Raw genomic sequence first — 18310 nt, 5'->3', positions numbered from 1 at the left:
GCTGCTGATTTCCACAGTTAGTGATAATATCCACTGTGTGCAGGACACGTCATATGTACCCGTGCATCTAAAAAAACAAAGATCATGAAAAAAGTTTGGTTTGTAATTTAATGCAGACTTTTTATTGTGATGCTTACGTCATTAAAATCAGACGAGATCAGTCGCAGGACTCTCAGTACAGAAACGTCCAGCCTCTGAAGCGTGCTCACCTGAGCGCTCAGCTTGTCCTGCTGAGGTCTCACTGAAGCACAGCTGCTTACAGGCCTTCAGCTTGGATTGGTGTGTCAGATGTTTGGCCTCTCCCACTGATTTGCTGTGGGGTGTCAGGTCAGGTGAGCTGTGGGCGGGTGCTAAGTCCTTAAAGTTCGTCAGCAGATGGCACACGGCCCCGAATCATCACCGACCGCAGACTCAAGCATCTAAGTGTCTGCTCGTCAAGAGTCCGGGAGCCTGATGCTGCCTTTCATTTCCAAGAGAACTTGGACAGAGCAACAGTCCCGTTCTTTCCCTCTTTAGTCCAGATAAGATGTCTCTGATGCTGTCGTGGGTTCAGGAGTGCTTTGATAGTAGGAGCGTGAGGTGGCTCCTGATGCTTGGACACCAGCCTCGGTGCACTCCACAGGAAGATCTCCCACGTTTTGTAGAGCTGCAGGCGTCATTCCCGTTTACCTTCCATTAATATGCTGCACTGTCAGTACAGCCAGCCTGACTCCACCCTCCCCGTGGAGCCTGTCGGCGATCTTCGTCTGGACAGGAGTGTTCCTCACGGTTGTGAGGCCTGAACTAGAAGGATAAATGGTGAAAATGGCCTGCATTTGTAAAGCGCTTTACTAGTCCCTAAGGACCCCAAAGCACTTTACACAATCATCCACACACACATTCACACACTGGTGATGGCAGCTACATTGTAGCCACAGCCACCCTGGGGCGCACTGACAGAGGCGAGGCTGCCAGACACTGGCGCCACCGGGCCCTCTGGACCACCACCAGTAGGCAACGGGTGAAGTGTCTTGCTCAAGGACACAACGACCGAGACTGTCCGAGCCGGGCTCGAACCGGCAACCTTCCAAACTGCCAACTCTTGAGCCACGATCGCCGCTGCAGCTCACACATGTGAGCCATGATCAGCAAAATAAAGCAGAAATAAATAAAGAATCCAGAAATGTTTACCTTTGAAGCTAAACTTTGATTTATATAAGTGGGAAAAATGGGACTCAAGAATGGAAACACAAACGTCAGACGCACAGAGCAGTGATGGAGCTGCGATAACAACAACAACTGAAATACAAACTAGAACAGATTTAAAGAAAGAACCCGATGAGAGCAAACAGGAGCCCAGGGAAAAAGCAAGCGTCGACTCTTTAGCTGCTTCCTTCCAATAAATGTGAACGACTGCACCCTAAACTTTACGCCTCGGACGTTTGCTTTAATGTTTAGTCTTGTGAAACCTCTGATTTCAGCCTTTTCTTCTTCTTCTTCCCGAACAGATTTCAGGGGCTGCGCCGTGACCCCCGAGGTTCTAGACTTGGAAGAACAACCCAGCGACTGGCGTGAATCTTTTAAAACCTGCGCTGATCGCAAACTAGAGCTGCTCTGCCTGTCAAGCGCCGACCTCCAGAAACAGATCTATGGCAAACTTTACCAGAACAGGTCTTTAACTAACAACACTGTACAAGAGGTGTGGATCGGCATGCGGCGCAGCTCGCTGAACGGGGAGTGGTTCTGGGTGAACGGGGACAGCGTCAACAGCACCACCTGGGGTGACGGCGAGCCCGGTGGGGTGGAGGAAGGCCAGTGCACCATCATGAGTCTGGGAAACGGCACGGGCTTTGAGTGGAGCGACGACGACTGCTGCATGGATGCTCATTATATCTGCTACAAGGAGCCGGAGCTCTTCCCCATATAGGACAGGAGCTCTGCACTGTCGTTAGTTTCACTACACATCCTGTTCACGTATAAGCATGCTGTAGCTGCCAGTCACATTTTATGGCTCTGTAGAAGAAAAACATGTACTCTAGTTTAGTCTGAGGGTCTCACGCTCTGCTTGGTGAGACACCTGAACAGCAACCAGCAGCATCTTAGTCCTGAAAACCGAAGCAAATGTGTAACTAAGCATTTAAGAAAGTTTCACTTTGCAGAGGATGTTCCTGCTGATCTGACTGGGAAATGTTACGATCGTTGGGAACCAGTATGCAGCATCACTGGTTTCCTGTTTGATTGTAATCTGAGGAGAGTGAGCTGTTATTTGTCACTATTTAAAGTGTTTGAGCTTCGTGTGTTTGTAATAATCGGCTCTGCAGAAGCTTCAGCAGAGTGATGCTAACTCGTATTTACTGTTTGCTCTTAGATTACGGTTTCTGGGATAAACGATCAGCTGCTGATAGAATACTTTTCTATAATAACTGAAGATGTAAATTCAAGTGTGATTTTATTCTTTAAGGAGTCTTAAACCGAGCTGAATGTAAGTTTACAGGTAACCTCGTCATCCTGATGCTTTATATTATTTACCGGTTTGAAGTCAGCAGAGTTTGCATGTTGAACTGTTGAATCTGCAGTCTGATTGGTCAGAATCATCTATGCACCAGTTTTATTGTAAAAATGATTATTCCAGTCAATCATGGACTCAGTGACACATCAATAAATCTGTTTTGCTGTGACAAACTGGACGCTGGTGTCTTTTATTTGTTCCCAGTACAGAAACGTCCAAAACGATTCACATCTTTACACCTTTAAACTCTAAATGTTCTTTATTGTCAGGCTAACAATTTAAAGACTTCAGTAACTTTACTGTTAAATGGATTTAATGTCCAACAACAACATTAATGAGCAAATTTCAACAAATATTAAGTTTGCAGATGATGTGCATCTTTATTCATCAGTTGTTTCAGACTTTATTTCCTCAAGTTTCCTGTAAAAACCTGAAATCATTTGGTAATTAAAGGCAAGGCAAGTTTATTTGTATAGCACAATTCAACAACAAGGTGATTCAAAGTGCTTTACAGAGACATTAGAAACAAGAACAAATAAAAAGCATGATTTAAAATTGATTAAAACAAGCAAATTAACTAACTAATTAACAAACAAACAAACAAACAAACAAACAAACAACAGTATATAAAATCAAAACAGATAAAATCAGTAGTTAAAATGTAAGTTTTGAAATTTAAGCTTAAAGTGTGGATTTGGTGCTTTATTCAAATGCAGCTGAGAACAGGTGAGTCTTCAACCTGGATTTAAATAAACTGAGTGTTTCAGCTGATCTGAGGCTTTCTGGGAGTTTGTTCCAGATATAAGGAGCATAAAAGCTGAATGCAGCTTCTCCGTGTCTGGTTCTGACTCTGGGAACTGATAAAAGACCGGATCCAGATGACCTGAGGGATCTGGAAGGTTCATACTGGGTCAGGAGGTCATTGATGTATTTTGGTCCTAAACCATTCAGAGCTTTATAGGCCAGCATCAGAACTTTAAAGTCTATCCTCTGACGGACAGGCAGCCAGTGTAAGGACCTCAGAGCTGGACTGATGTGGTCCACTTTCTTGGTCTTAGTGAGGACTCGAGCAGCAGAGTTCTGAATCAGCTGTAGTTGTCTGACTGATTTTTTAGGTAGACCTGTAAAGATGCTGTTACAGTAATCAAGCCTACTAAAGATGAATGCATGGACTAGTTTTTCCAGGTCCTGTTGAGACATCAGATCTTTTATCCTTGATATATTCTTGAGGTGATAGTAAGCTGACTTTGTTATTGTCTTAATGTGTTTTTCTAAGTTTAGGTCTGCATCCATCACTACACCCAAATTTCTCGCCTGGTTTGTGGTTTTTAGATGTATAGATTGAAGTTCTCTGGTGGCCTGTAATCGTTTTTCTTTGGCGCCAAAGACTATTACCTCAGTTTTGTTTTTGTTTAGCTGGAGAAAATTGTGGGACAACCAGTCATTGATTTCCTCAATGCATTTACCAAGAGCCTGTACAGGGCCTCGGTCTCCTGGGCCCTGTTTCAGGAAGCCGGTTTAGTGCAAACTCTGAGTAAGTATACCCTGAGTTAACGAAAACTCCGGGTTTTCGGTTTCACAAAGCGAGTTCAGATGAAGCCTGAGTGAGTCACTATGACAACACACTCCATGAAGCTAACCTGCCCCCTAGCAGGTTTACTACAACTAACCCTGACTGTCTCCGCCCCTTTGTCGGAAACCTGACAGTAGGAAGTGTCAGACATGGCGTGTCCCTTCCTTGAAGAGCCAGTAGATCGTGAAGCCCAAATTCTCCGCAGAGCTCTCCGCCGGGAGAGAGTGATCAGAGCGCGTTTGGACATTTTATCATTTCCTGATGATTTTCTGTGCGAACGTTACCGTTTCTCAGCACAATCTATAAGTTATTTGGATAACATCCTCAGGCCATATATTACGCATGTGACATCGCGGACATGCTCTCAGTTCATTGCATATTATTTGTATTGCACTTCGGTTTTTTGCAAACGGGAGCTTTCTGTATAATATTGGTGACGCTGAGCACGTTTCCAAGGCTACCGTCTGTCGGGCAGTCAGGAATGTTACAGTTGCACTGAAACGTCTCCTGTACTCGTCTGTGGTGTTCCCCGGTCACAGACCCACAAGATTTATCAAAGAGGGATGCCACAAAATTGCAGGTATCAGGATGAACAAAACTTAATTTATGATGTGGTGATACTTGAACTACTACTTAAATTGCACATTTATTTTCAGGGTTCCCAGGCGTGATTGGCTGTACAGATGGCACTCACATTCCAATCATTGCTCCTTCAGTAAATGAAGGAGACTATGTGAACAGGAAGTCTTTCCACAGCATTAATGTACAGGTACATAGTTCCCTGTAGCATTTCAAACTAACAAATTATTTCATTATAGTAATGGATGCTAATTTGTGTTCTCTGCACTGTGAAGATCATATGTGATGCTGCCAACATTATCACAAATGTGGAAGCCAAGTGGCCAGGCTCTGTCCATGACTCACAAATATTCCGTGAATGTACACTGAGCACAAAATTTGGACATGGTGAGTTGAGAATACTTTAAAATATATAAAGACCAATTGCTTCAGAAGTGTATCCTTCTGTCTTAGGAGAGTTCACTGGCTACTTGCTTGGTGATAGGGGGTATCCATGTTTACCCTATTTGCTTACCCCTTACCCTGACCCTGAACCGGGCCCACAGCAGCGATATAATCTGGCTAATTGCAGGACAAGAGCCAGAATTGAAATGACTATCGGAATGCTTAAGGCCCGGTTCCAGTGCCTGCAAAGACTCAGGGTCACCCCAGAAAGGGCATGTGACATTATTGTGGCATGTGTGATTCTTCACAACATTGCCACAATTAGAGGAGAACACTGTCCTTCTGAACCAAACATCAGCAGTGATCCAAACCATGAACATCCTGACCCTCCCACGGACATACAAGATGGAAGCGCAGTCAGAGACACCATATGTCACAATCATTTCCTTTGACCCATCACCTCAACATGTTGAAAGAAGAATAAACAGATTTTTTGTTCAACTGGCTTTATTGGTCGCCTGTGTTTCCTGTACACAAAGTATTAAAAGATGTAAACCTCATAAAGTGTCTCTGTTGCTTCCTCCTCTGTAACAGCTGTCAATGTTTCTTCATTATTTTCCTGTAGTAAAGAAATAAACAACATTGCTGTTCTACTGTAAACTCATATAATCTGTGGAGTATTACTCACAACTGCATGTTGGTCTGGCTCAACAGGAGGCTGCACCAGATGCAGTACACCATCACCATCAACTGATAGAATATGAGGTTTATACAGGTCACTTATAACTTACAAGGGACCAAATGGCAATTAACAAACATACCAAGCACCTTACACTTCATTGTCATTATGCTCTCAAAGACAACCAAGGCTGAGGGAAGGCAAAATCAGTCGGAAAATAACTTCACTACAAAATAATTCATTATGGTAAAGAGTTTATCAAATGAATGAGCAGCACTGCAAAGGTGACTGTGAAGAAAGGATGTATGCACATCATGTATTATTTTGAATTTACCCCTTATGTAGGCACTTGTGTCTTGCGGGGTTATTGCCTCAGAGGATGTCCCCGCAGAGATGCCTTCGGCCACAGGGCGCCCACTGTTTTGGCTGAGGGCCAACTGCTCAGCCTCTGTGAGTGGTGGTGGTGGAGGACCCCCACCTGTTTTTCGGGCCTCTGCTTTTTTTCTGTTGGCTATAACGGGTCACATTTGAGCATACAGAGTAAGCAAATATGTACTTGTAATGTGCTCAGATAATTTCAATAAGTGCTTACAGAAAGGAAATTAATGTAGCCTCTAACTGCAATTGATTTACATCGGACAAACAGACCAAGCACTATGGCTCATAATACAATTACACCTTACCTGTTTGGACTATATTTTTATATTTCATTTTTACTTGCTGCCAGGCACGTTTGGGGCCTGTTGGGTTGCACCTGCGCTCACATCACATCACAAAATAAAATGTATAAAATAACAAATAAAATAACATATGATAAAATAACGTGTTAAATGGGTGGAAATCCCTAGATCAATGTTTAAATTAACACTCACGCATTGACTCTGTCGGCTATGTTTTGCCATGCATGCTTTTGCAGCTGTGGCTGTGTTACTTTTTTCTGCAAAATTTGCATGTTATCGGCATATGCTGCCATCAGAATTTCGGCCTCAAGCGCTGTGAAATACATTGACCGCGCCTTCTTTCCCTCCGTCTCCATGGTGACTCGCTTAATCTGTGCTCCGCTTATCAGGGCTTTATGTATCCTCGTCCGCGCGCTTCACTTGGGGTTAAAGCAACTCCGCGTTGACTGAACTAATTGTTATCAGCCTTTCTGAAACGGAATATTCCGAGTTGGACAGTTCGGGGTTACTCAACCGTGAGTGTCGTTTTTCACTCTGAGTTTTCCAAACCGGCTTCCTGAAACAGGGCCCTGGTGACATTGTGATATATATTTGTGTGTCATCTGCATAGCTGTGGTAGTTTATTTTGTTGTTCTTTATAATCTGTGCCAGTGGGAGCATGTAGATGTTAAACAGAAGGGGTCCCAAGATGGAACCTTGGGGAACTCCACATGTGATACTTGTCTGCTCAGATGTGAAGTTACCTATTGATACAAAGTATTTCCTGTTTTCTACGTATGTTTTGAACCAGTTTAGTACAGTTCCTGAAAGACCTGTCCAGTTCTCCAGTCGTTTGAGTAATATGTTGTGGTCAACTGTATCAAATGCTGCACTGAGATCCAGTAAAACTAGGACTGACATTTTTCCACGGTCTGTATTCAGACATATGTCATTAAACACTTTGGTCAGAGCGGTTTCAGTGCTGTGGTTCTGTCTAAAACCTGACTGGAAGGCATCGTAGCAATTATTCTGTTTTAAGAAGTAACTGAGCTGTTGAGAAACTGCTTTTTCAATGATCTTACTTAAAAACGGGAGATTTGAGATCGGCCTGTAGTTGTTCATTTGTGTCTTGTCAAGATTGTCCTTTTTCAGTATAGGTTTGATTACAGCAGTTTTTAGTGATTCTGGAAACACACCTGATAATAAAGAAAAGTTGACGATCTGTAACAGGTCTGACTCTAAAGTCTTTGAGACCTTTTTGAAAAAACTTGTTGGCAGGACATCTAAACAGCAGGAGGAGGAGTTCAGTTGACCTAAGATGTCCTCCAGGTCTTTGCTGTTAATAGGTTGAAACTGTTTCATGGTGTTTAAACAGTTTTTTGGTGGACACAGTACATATCCTGGATCTGCTGTTGATGTACCAATTGCTTGTCTAATTTTTTGGATTTTGTCTGTGAAGAATTTGGCAAAGTCATTGCAGGCCATGGTCGAATGAAGTTCAGCTGCCACTGACACAGGAGGGTTTGTTAGCTTGTCAACTGTAGAAAATAAGACCCGAGCATTATGGCTGTTTTTAGTGATGATGTCAGAGAAGTAGGACCTCCTTGCATTCCTCAGTTGTAAATTATAATTGTGAAGTTTCTCTTTATAGATGTCATAGTGAACCTGGAGGTTTGTTTTTCTCCATCTGCGCTCAGCTTTCCTACACTCTCTTTTTTCATTTTTCACCAGTGTGGAGTTTCTCCATGGAGACTTTTTCCTTCCAGAGATAACCTTCACCTTAATGGGAGCAATAGTGTCCATTACATTTAACATGTTAGCATTGAAGCTATTGACGAGCTCATTGACTGACCCTCTGGACAGGTGAGGTGTTAATGGGAAGACCTGGTTAAAAATTGCACTACTGTGTTCAGTTATACACCGTTTTGTGATCACTGTTGTTGATATATTTGTGTGGGCTGAGATTTTACTTTCAAAGAAAAGACAGTAATGATCAGACAGGCCCACATCAGACACAGTAACCTTTGAAATGCTCAGGCCTTTGGAGATCAGTAGGTCAAGAGTGTGTCCTCTATTATGTGTGGCCTCTGTTATATGCTGAGTCAGCCCAAAGTTGCCCAGAGTGTTACTCAGGTCTTTAGTCCCTTTGTCCTGAGGGTTGTCCACATGGATGTTAAAATCCCCAACAATAATTACACAGTCGAAATCAACACAGATCACAGACAGCAGTTCACTGAGGTCATTAAAAAAGTCTGTGCAGTATTTGGGAGGCCTGTAAACATTAAGAAACACAACTTTGGATGGGGCCTTCAGCTGTAAAGCCACATATTCAAAAGACTGAAAACTTCCAGGAGATAGCTGCTTACATTGAAATGATTCATTAAATAAGACAGCAACCCCTCCTCCTCTCCTGCTCACCCTGGCCTCACTGATAAAACTGTAGTTAGGAGGGGTCGTCTCGATGAGAACAGCTCCACTGTTACTTTGGTCCAACCAAGTTTCAGTTAGAAACATAAAATCAAGGCTGTGCTCAGTGATTAAATCATTAATTAAAAATGTTTTCCCAGCTAAAGATCTAACGTTTAATAAAGCCAACTTAAGTGTTTTAGAGGTATTACTTGTCCCCTCGTGTTTGGGAGCAGTCTGTGGCACACAAGGTATGTTTACTATGTTTAAAGATCTTTTAGAGTGCAGCTCTCTGTGTTTTGACCAGGCCACATGTCTCCTGTCACCTAAAAGTACAGAGATTTTAAAACCTTCTAGTAAACAGGGTCCCAGCTTCTCCTGGGAAAAGTCATCACTGCCATAATCCTCACAGCCCGGACCCTTCACACATCACGCATCAGACTGCGGAGACAGGGCATGAAGAGGAACTAAGGGGGGCGAGGCTGGGCAATGTGACTTCGATTGCTCTGTTGAGGGTGGGGCTCGATGGCGAACCTTTGGCCGCTCTGGTGGGGGGTTTATGGGGGACAAAAAGGGATTGGGACGGGGGGTAGATCTGAGCCCAGCATTGACCCGCTCCATCATCTCCTCAGTGAATTTCAGGTGTGGGGAGGAGGGAGAAAGGGAGGGGGAGGAGGGTGATGGCCTGTCAGGGGTTTGGGAGACTGGGGAAGATCGTGGTCCCTTGTCCTGGTCGTTGGTGTTGTTGAGAGAGTTGGAGGCAAATAGGGACCCCTCTTCTTGCCTCAGATGTCTCTCCTTTCTGATGCTCTTCCCGGGTGGGGGCAGATGGAGCTCCTCCTCAAGGTTTCTGCTGGGCTTTGTCTGTTCTTGGAGTACTGTTTGTTCCTCTTTATGAGATAACTCCTCGTTTATCTCAGCCTTGGCACCAAGCACGGATGGATGACGTATGGAATAAAACAAGTTGGAGGTGAACAGTTTCACCCCTGACTTGTTAAAATTAAATCCATTTGCTTTGAACAGATGCCTGCGTTCCCAAAAAATATTAAAGTTGTCGATAAAGTGCACTGAGTGGTCAGCACATGCTGATATAAGCCATTTATTCAGTGTAAACAACCTGCTGAATCTCTCGTCTCCTCCTCTGACCGGCGGTACAGGTCCACTGATGAATACAGCTGCATTCAGAGAGTTTACAGTGTTTAATAATCCAGTAAAGTCCCGTTTCAGAACCTCCGACTGTTGTTTGGACACATCGTTTGACCCTGTATGCAGAACAATGTTTGTCACAGTTGGATATTCATCTGCAATTTGAGGAATTCTCTCCTTCAGGTTGTTGACCATATCGTTAGGAAAGCAGAGGACTTTAGTGTTCTTACCGCACATCCTTTGTACATCCTTTACGGCAGAGTCACCCACAATCAGAGTTTCAGGCCTAGCCTTTAGCTTTCCCTGTGGCCTTTCACTTTTCAACAGATTTTCAGACCTTATTTCGCTGCTTTTAGATGGATGGTTGTCCGATATAGATCCAGGGTCCTTTGATAGTGGAGCAAATCTGTTCTGCAGTTTCACATTCAGTTGTTTTGAAGGTTTGTTGTTAACCTTCCTATTCATGGTTGTCCAGTCCTGTTTCCTCTCGTATACAGGGGTAGAAGAGCTTCTCTGTCTTGTAGGAAGTGAAGGCCAGTCGGTTTCAGAGATTTCAGCTCGCTGTGCTCTGCCTGTGATACGTCCTCCCCCTTCCAGGAGACATGATTTATGTCTTGGTTTTGCACCAAGACAGTCTAAAGGGGGATTATCACTTGAGGATTTATAATAATGCACAGAGTCTACTTTCTTGGTCATGTTATCTGTGCTCCTTAGCTGTGTACTAGCTTGCTCATCGCCATTGTTTTGAATCAAAGGCAAGGTTGTTTCATTTCCACACAGTCCATTTACCTCCACGTTTACTTCTAAGCGATGAATTTTTGTCTCCAGTACTGCAATCTTCTGCAGGACGCTGTGGTAGTCATCTGTGGAGAGGGAAGGCATCTTGTTGCTAGTTAGCCTAGCGGTTAGCACCTTTCCAGGCTATTGAGGCTGCTCGGTGCCCAGACGCTGTAATCAGGCTTCAGCTGTGTCTAGGCCACAGACACACGGAGCGCTGAGGACAAGGTAACCATAAAATGTTGCTGTTTCTGTTAAGAACACTCTAGTCCTAATGATCTACAAGTGTCCAGAAGTTATCGCAGGTAAGCTCACACGGAAAAAAGGGAAAAAATCAGCATAAAAATCAATAAAAATCAATATAAGAAGCAAAGCATTCAAGAGCAAAGAGATGAAGCGTCCACGTCCAAAGCAAAAACAAAGCAAACAATTCTCATTCTACTTAATTCTAGTGGGTTTTATTGCTTAAATAAAGAAACTTTCAGTAAATGCACATCAAATGTGGCTAATGATGAGCAAATAAATCTCTCAGCCGCCACTTTTTTAGGCACACCCATTTTTGCTCCATGGCACAGATCTGTAAGGCGCTTATGATCCGTGATGATGTGAAGCTGAGGACTCCTCAGCGTCATGTTCACCCAATCAGCTCGAAGCAGGAATCATACACAGATCTTTTTACGTTTATGACCTCAGCAGCGAGGCATGCATTTGTCTCATCAGCATGAAGACATGTTTATGTTTACTGTTTGATCAGCTTCTAGATCATACTGTTCTAACTCAATGATTACATATATTTTTACCATGATTATATGACTGGCATCAGTCATTTCCTCCAGCAGCTGAGCCCCTGCAGAGCTCCGCCCTGCACCATCCACACCCCCATCCCCACCAGCAGGAGGACTTTTGCCCCCAGAGACACTGACAGGAGGAGCAGGAGAGGAGGTGAAGCCCCGGCCAGAGAGAGAGGGGGCTGGGGGGGCAGGACATACAGGGTGGCCTGCTCTTTACCCAGTGGGTTGGAGGCGCTGCAGGTGTACTGTTGGCCTGGCTCCACGTCTCTCAGCTGGCTGACGGTGTGGTAGTGGCCGGTGGAGCCCTGAGCCAGCGGCCTGAGCAGAGAGCCCTCCAGCAGGTCGTCCGGGCCGAGCCACTGGACGTCCGGCAGCGGGGAGCCCTGGACCCGACACAGCGCTCTGTACCCGGACTGCTCAGTGCCCTCCACCGACAGGCCCAGGATCTTTGGAGGAGCTGGAGGAGGAGGAAGAGGAGTCAGATGCTGTGGAAGCCTTCATGCATCTTAATCCTACTAGATTAAAGGTTCTAGCTGCGAGCTAACTGTTGTAATAGAAAATCCACCCTTAAAATCAGCTGACTGTGTTTCACAAAGCTTCAGTACACCAAGCTGAAGAACAAGTGCTGGACTGTTTCTGAGTCAGCTGTGGGCAGAGTGATTTGGGCGGTACCTTCCACTCTCAGTCTGGTCCCCATCTTGTCCTCGAAGCTGATGTGTTCTCGTCCTTGAACCTCCACTCGGCAGTAGTAGCGTCCATTATCCTGCAGGATGGTGTTACTGATGCGCAGCGACAGGTCGTGCTCCCGCGGGTTTCCCTCCAGCCGATAGCGCTGGTCCTGCTTCGGCCCCGGCTCACAGGTGGGGGCTCCGGACCGGCTGGTGCAGCGGTACAGGACGGTGGCTCCCTGCCCGTGGCCCAGACGCCACACGACCTGCAGGGAGGAATGCTGGGAGTGCTGCGGATGGCCGAAGGTGCACGGCAGCACCACCGGGTAGCCCTCGATGCCTCGTACCTCCGGCTGAACCTTCACAAACCAGCCGTCTTCTGCAGAGCTGAGGGCTGATGGGAAAAAACAGTAGTTCAAGTAAAAATCTGTTATAAGTAGCAGAATGTTGCTGTTGTTGCTGGACAACCACAGAAGAAGCTTAAACTTCATTGTTTGCTGACGTCACCTGAGAGGCTAAGTGCAGCTGTTATGCAGCCACCTACCACTAGCTGGTGCTGTAGCTGCAGCAGGGTATCAGTGCTCAGTGAGCTGTTGGAGTCCCTGAACTCTGTAATGCTGTTAGCAAAATGACCAACAGCACAATGATTCATGGCGACTGGCTATGAGTGTGCAGAGTCGTGACCACGCCCACTCACCGTCTGGAAACAAGGATACAAAAGCTCCCTGCAGCTTTTCCTTAAACCTGAATCACTGGATCATTGTGCTTTACCTCCTTTGTCACAATAATCTAACATCATTATTTTACTTAAGACCTGAAAACAAAAACCGTCAGATGACTCACAGACCTGTAATCAGACCTCTTAGAACCGGAGCAGTCGCCCCCTGGTGGTCATTACAAATACAAGTTTGGGTTTGTGAAGCACTGATGTGATTCAGAGACACAACAGACGCACAAATGGCAAATAAAGCACACTTATTATACATTTGGCTCATTTTTAAGCTTCTCATCACTTTTCTAAAGTTCTGCCGTTTCTCTGAAAGAATCTGTGAGGATGCTTCTTTCTGTATTAAAGCACAGAAATGACATCACATCCTGGCACATTAAGACAACGTGCGTAAATCAGCTCACCTCGTGTGACGGACAGCAGCAGGGTCAGAGTGCTGCAGAGCAGCCGGGCGTCCATGATCCGACCAGATAAGACAAAGAAACAGGACGGCTGTGTGAGTGCGTGTGTGTGTGTGTGTGTGTGTGTGTGTGTGTGTGTGTGAGTGTGTGTGTGTGTGTCTGTGTGTGTGTGTGTGTGTGTGTGTGTGTGTGTGTGTGTGTGTGTGTGAGTGTGTGTGTGTGTGTGTGTGTGTGTGTGTGTGTGTGTGTGTCTGTGTGTGTGTGTGTGTGTGTGTGTGTGTGAGTCAGTCCCTCCCAGGACGTCGCTCATGATTTTCCGTTTCTCTATTTATACCCCGTCAAGCTTCCATGTGATCTGAACTTTGCTGTGTTTGCACGACTGAAACCGTGAAGAGGAACTCAGGTCTGAGCTGCAGAAATAAAATCAGCTCAACACGTTTGGATGAAAGTATTCACACCGTGTACTCGTGAACAAGTACAATAGTGTAGAAATACTCCAAGAAATACACGAGTAACATACTGAACGTGCGCATGTCATCCCTGCACTCTGCAGTCTCACAATGTTGTATTATTTTATGTTTCTTTCCTTTCTTAGTGAAATTTTAGATTATTTTAACTACTGTTTTATTTTTAATATTTTATGTACTGAACTGGATCCTGTGTTCTGTCCTCAGGATTCTACATCCTGATTGTAAGTAAAGATAAAACGGTTAATAGTAAAATATTACAGTTTGTATTTTAGATCAAATCGATAAAGAGAACGTGCTGAAAAGCTGACGAGTGGACGGGTGAGGTCAACAGTCAGCAGGTTAGAAGCATTGTTTGTTTGAAATTAAAGTCCTCAAATGTTGACTGATTACATTTCTGCCACCTGGGGGCAGTGTGCTCCCCCTGCATGCGGGGCCTCCCTGCTGCTGTGGAGTCGGGGAGGTCTGCCTTCCCCCACCGCAGGGAAAAGGGTAACACCACCTGGGTCTGGGTGCAGTTCCCCCCTCCAGGGGCAAGGGTACCTAGACCCGGTTTGTAGAGTACGCTTGGGGAGTGTGATCGTGTGTACAGCGTCTCTTTATGTCTGTCATGGTCCTGGGTCGGTGACCCAGCGCTTTTAGTTTGTTATCATTTTCTAGATGATGATTGTTTAAGTTCTGTGTTATTTTCGATCTGCCTCTAAGTCTGCGTCTGTACCTGTCTGTCTATGGTGTCTCCCCATCTGTTTGTGAATCTGTCTGTTTAGTTCAATGTCTTGTCTGGTTCCATGTATCTGAGTTTCCTGTCTTATTGTGAAGGTCCGTGTCGTATGTGAGTGTGATCAGTTTACGTTTCCCCTGTCCCGTCAGCCCAGATTCCTCCCAGCTGTGTTGCCCTCTTGTCTCTCATCCCCTGATTACTGGTGTGTGCATTTAAGCCCTGTGTGTTCTCCTGCCTGTTGCTGGTTCGTCTGTATTACTCAGTGTCAGTCTGTGTATCCACCGTGTCTTCTCCCTGCTGTTCATCGTCATCCTCCTCTGCTCGTTTTCATTCAGGTTTGTGCTCTGTAGTTTAGTTGTTTCCCAGTTTAGTTTAGTTCGAGCCCCGTTTGCTGTTTGTCCACATTCTTTTGTGTTCAATAAATCACCTTCACTCCTCTACGACTGCCTGCGCTTGGATCCTCATTTATTCCACACGGCTCGCCTCGGCAGCCGTGACAGTACGAACCGGCCACTATGGACCCAGCAGCAGTCAACCCGCCCGAGGAGCTCTGGGAGGACATTATTTACTCGGTGGACAGATTAATTAACTTATGGCTCGAGCATGAGGGGAGAGAATTCCGCCAAGGCATAGCTGTTTGGCTACAGCGCTTAGTTTCTGGTCTCCCCTGGTTGCTCAGCTCACTTCACCCGCTCACACAGAATTTCGTTCTGAACGAGCTTCATCTTCTCCCCCCTGCTACCACCCACTCTGCAACTCATGCTTCACTCCCCGACCCGACGGAGAGTGTCCTGCCCGGCCCGTCGGTCCAGCCTTCAAATGGGAAACGGCACTCACGCCGTCGACGCCCCTCGCCACAGTCGGACCCCAGGATATCAGAGCGGCCGACTGTGGTGAGTAAAAAGGATAACGGCTCCAATCTGAACTGTAAGACTTTTTCTTCTGGGGTTGTTCGAGGTGTGTCAGTGGGAGCTAATTCACAAAGCTTACCTACCTACCTGATAACCGATCTCTCCCAGGTTGGCATTTTTAAGACTTCAGTGAAAGCAAAGGGCTGTTGTTCTTCTGAACCTGTTAAACCCATGTCAGCTAACCCAGGGTCTGCTAAAACTGTGGCACATATCCCAGAGACAATTAACACCAGCTCTGATAATACCAGGACTGTTTATTCTTTTGAACTGCAACCGGATGCTCAGTTAGCCGCCCGGCCTCAAGCTCAGTTAGCCGCCCGGCCTCAAGCTCAGTTAGCCGCCCGGCCTCAAGCTCAGTTAGCCGCCCGGCCTCAAGCTCAGTTAGCCGCCCGGCCTCAAGCTCAGTCTCCAATTCCACCACCGCCGTCATCCCAACCATTGTTTCAGTCACCCTCAGTTCAGCCTCCTGTTCAGCAGCCACTAGCCCTGCACCCTGTGTCACTTGCTCCTCCGGTACAACAAGCCCAGTCAAATCAATCTAAAAGGAACTGGGTTTCATCCGTTTGTTCTAAGCAGAGCGTCAAACCTAATGATAATGTCAACATTCCTCAAAGGCTGGCCAGTTCTGAGACTGAGATGCACTCCAGGGCCTCCCCAGAGGCTGGGTTTCAGCCCCCATCAGACTCTGGACCCCTGGAGTTTAAGAAGCCAGCTGAGGACTGCACCCGGCTGTCGCTGCCTGAGCAGGGTCAATGCTCTGCGCAGCTGCAGGCCGCTATGTGTTTGCCAGAGGCCCGTGCGCCTGCTGGTTCTGTTCTGTCCCTGCCAGAGGCCCGTGCGCCTGCTGGTTCTGTTGCGTGTGTGCCAGGGGCTCCAGTGCCCACTGGTTCTGTGACTGTTTTTGCTGGGGGGCCCGAGGAGCCCGTCCAGCCATCAGCTGCAGTCTCATCACCGCCTGCAGTCTCATCACCGCCTGCAGTCTCATCACCGCCGCCTGGTCCGGCTCCAGCATCCTCGTCTTCATCCGCCTCGCCTGGTCCGGCCTCAGCATCCTCGTCTTCATCCGCCTCGCCTGGTCCGGCCTCAGCATCCTCGTCTTCATCCGCCTCGCCTGGTCCGGCCTCAGCATCCTCGTCTTCATCCGCCTCGCCTGGTCCGGCCTCAGCTTCCGCCTCGCCTGGTCCGGCCTCAGCTTCCGCCTCGCCTGGTCCGGCCTCAGCTTCCGCCTCGCCTGGGGCTGCAGGGGCCACGCAGCCTTCAGGTCCCCTACTACCACCTCCACATCGTCGGTCATCTGCCAGGCCGCTTGTTGGGCATCTCCGCCACCGTGGACGCCCTCCTGGACGCCGCCACTGCCTTCCGCACGGCCGGCCTCCGGACTTGTTTCCACGCCGCCGTTGCCGCCCGCACGGTCGGTCCCCGGACTTGTTTCCACGCCGCCGTTGCCGTCCGCACGGTCGGCCCCCGGACTTGTTCCACGCCGCCGTTGCCGTCCGCACGGTCGGCCCCCAGAACTTGTTTCCACGCCACTGCCTACTGCGCGGCCGGCATCCGGACCTGCCCCGTTGCCATTCGCATGGTCGGCCTCCTGAACTTGACCATCTGGGCCTTTTTGGACTCTGTCCCTCCGTCCTGGGCCCCCTCCGCCCGCCCTGGTCGGGTTGTTTTCTGTTTTGTTTTGGTCCGTTTTTTCGTTTCTGCTGGGCTGTCTGGTGCCAGCCCTTGAGGGGGGGGTACTGTCATGGTCCTGGGTCGGTGACCCAGCACTTTTAGTTTGTTATCATTTTCTAGATGATGATTGTTTAAGTTCTGTGTTATTTTCGATCTGCCTCTAAGTCTGCGTCTGTACCTGTCTGTCTATGGTGTCTCCCCATCTGTTTGTGAATCTGTCTGTTTAGTTCAATGTCTTGTCTGGTTCCATGTATCTGAGTTTCCTGTCTTATTGTGAAGGTCCGTGTCGTATGTGAGTGTGATCAGTTTACGTTTCCCCTGTCCCGTCAGCCCAGATTCCTCCCAGCTGTGTTGCCCTCCTGTCTCTCATCCCCTGATTACTGGTGTGTGCATTTAAGCCCTGTGTGTTCTCCTGCCTGTTGCCGGTTCGTCTGTATTACTCAGTGTCAGTCTGTGTATCCACCGTGTCTTCTCCCTGCTGTTCATCGTCATCCTCCTCTGCTCGTTTTCATTCAGGTTTGTGCTCTGTAGTTTAGTTGTTTCCCAGTTTAGTTTAGTTCGAGCCCCGTTTGCTGTTTGTCCACATTCTTTTGTGTTCAATAAATCACCTTCACTCCTCTACGACTGCCTGCGCTTGGATCCTCATTTATTCCACACGGCTCGCCTCGGCAGCCGTGACAATGTCTGTCTCCACGTTGGTTGAGTGTGGAGTAAGTGCATATGAGAGCATGAGGGTGGGAATGGATGTTTGTGTCTGTGTGTGCCTGTATGTCTGTGTCTATATGTCAGGTTGGGTGTCAGGCGCCACCTCTCTGGGGACATCTCAGGCCCTCCAAGGTTTGGAGGCCTATCTCCCCCCACCACCACTTCCCCTGCCAGTGGCGGACTCCCTCAGACATCGGTGCGTTGGAGGTTCTTTGTGTCCGGGGGTGGGCGTCCAGGTACACACCGGCTCACTCCTTGGCGGCCGCTTATCGGGGCCTGGAGCCTGGGGCTCGCTCGGGCCACTTCGGAGGTGGGGTGCCTCCGGCCTCTCGGCCTGGGGCTCGGTCACTCAGGCACGGCTGGCTGCCGGCGGAGCTCACGGGCGCGTCACTGCAACCCCCCCCGGCTTCTGCTCCGCGGCTGCTGAGTGAGCCCTCATCTGGGACTCTCCTCAGCTCTTTCTGGGACAGTGGCGCAGCTGCCCCTCTGTTGGTCTTCCTTGGTCTCTTGTGTTCTGGGGGCCTCTGGATGTCTGGAGTTTTGATCTCCTCCATACC

The 18310-nt window shown here is 47.5% G+C and overlaps 1 protein-coding gene and 2 long non-coding RNA genes across 4 annotated transcripts; 1 reads left to right on the top strand and 2 right to left on the bottom strand.

Annotated features, from left to right (window-relative positions):
- The first annotated feature begins 4134 nt into the window (after positions 1–4134).
- LOC308405150 lies at positions 4135–5962 on the top strand. Of its 2 annotated transcripts, none has more exons than XR_013973279.1 (3): positions 4135–4641; positions 4718–4830; positions 4916–5962. It is a non-coding gene; the product is annotated as an uncharacterized lncRNA (long non-coding RNA). The 2 variants fall into 2 exon arrangements; XR_013973280.1 differs by having other exon boundaries at positions 4718–5027; positions 5094–5962.
- LOC308405151 lies at positions 4689–6952 on the bottom strand. Its single transcript, XR_013973281.1, has 2 exons — positions 6038–6952; positions 4689–5643 (listed from the first exon to the last, which is right to left on the bottom strand). It is a non-coding gene; the product is annotated as an uncharacterized lncRNA (long non-coding RNA).
- A 4314-nt stretch (positions 6953–11266) lies between these two features.
- LOC308405945 (sialic acid-binding Ig-like lectin 15) lies at positions 11267–13356 on the bottom strand. Its single transcript, XM_080896756.1, has 3 exons — positions 13282–13356; positions 12155–12544; positions 11267–11939 (listed from the first exon to the last, which is right to left on the bottom strand). Exons 1-3 carry the CDS (start codon positions 13334–13336, stop codon positions 11515–11517), a joined length of 870 nt encoding a protein of 289 aa, XP_080752882.1. The 5' UTR covers positions 13337–13356; the 3' UTR covers positions 11267–11514.
- Between the last annotated feature and the right edge of the window lie 4954 nt (positions 13357–18310).

The sequence above is a fragment of the Rhamphochromis sp. 'chilingali' genome (genome assembly GCF_963969265.1).
Source record: "Rhamphochromis sp. 'chilingali' genome assembly, chromosome: 11".
NCBI lineage: Eukaryota > Metazoa > Chordata > Actinopteri > Cichliformes > Cichlidae > Rhamphochromis > Rhamphochromis sp. 'chilingali'.
This window is presented reverse-complemented; position numbering and strand designations above follow the sequence as displayed.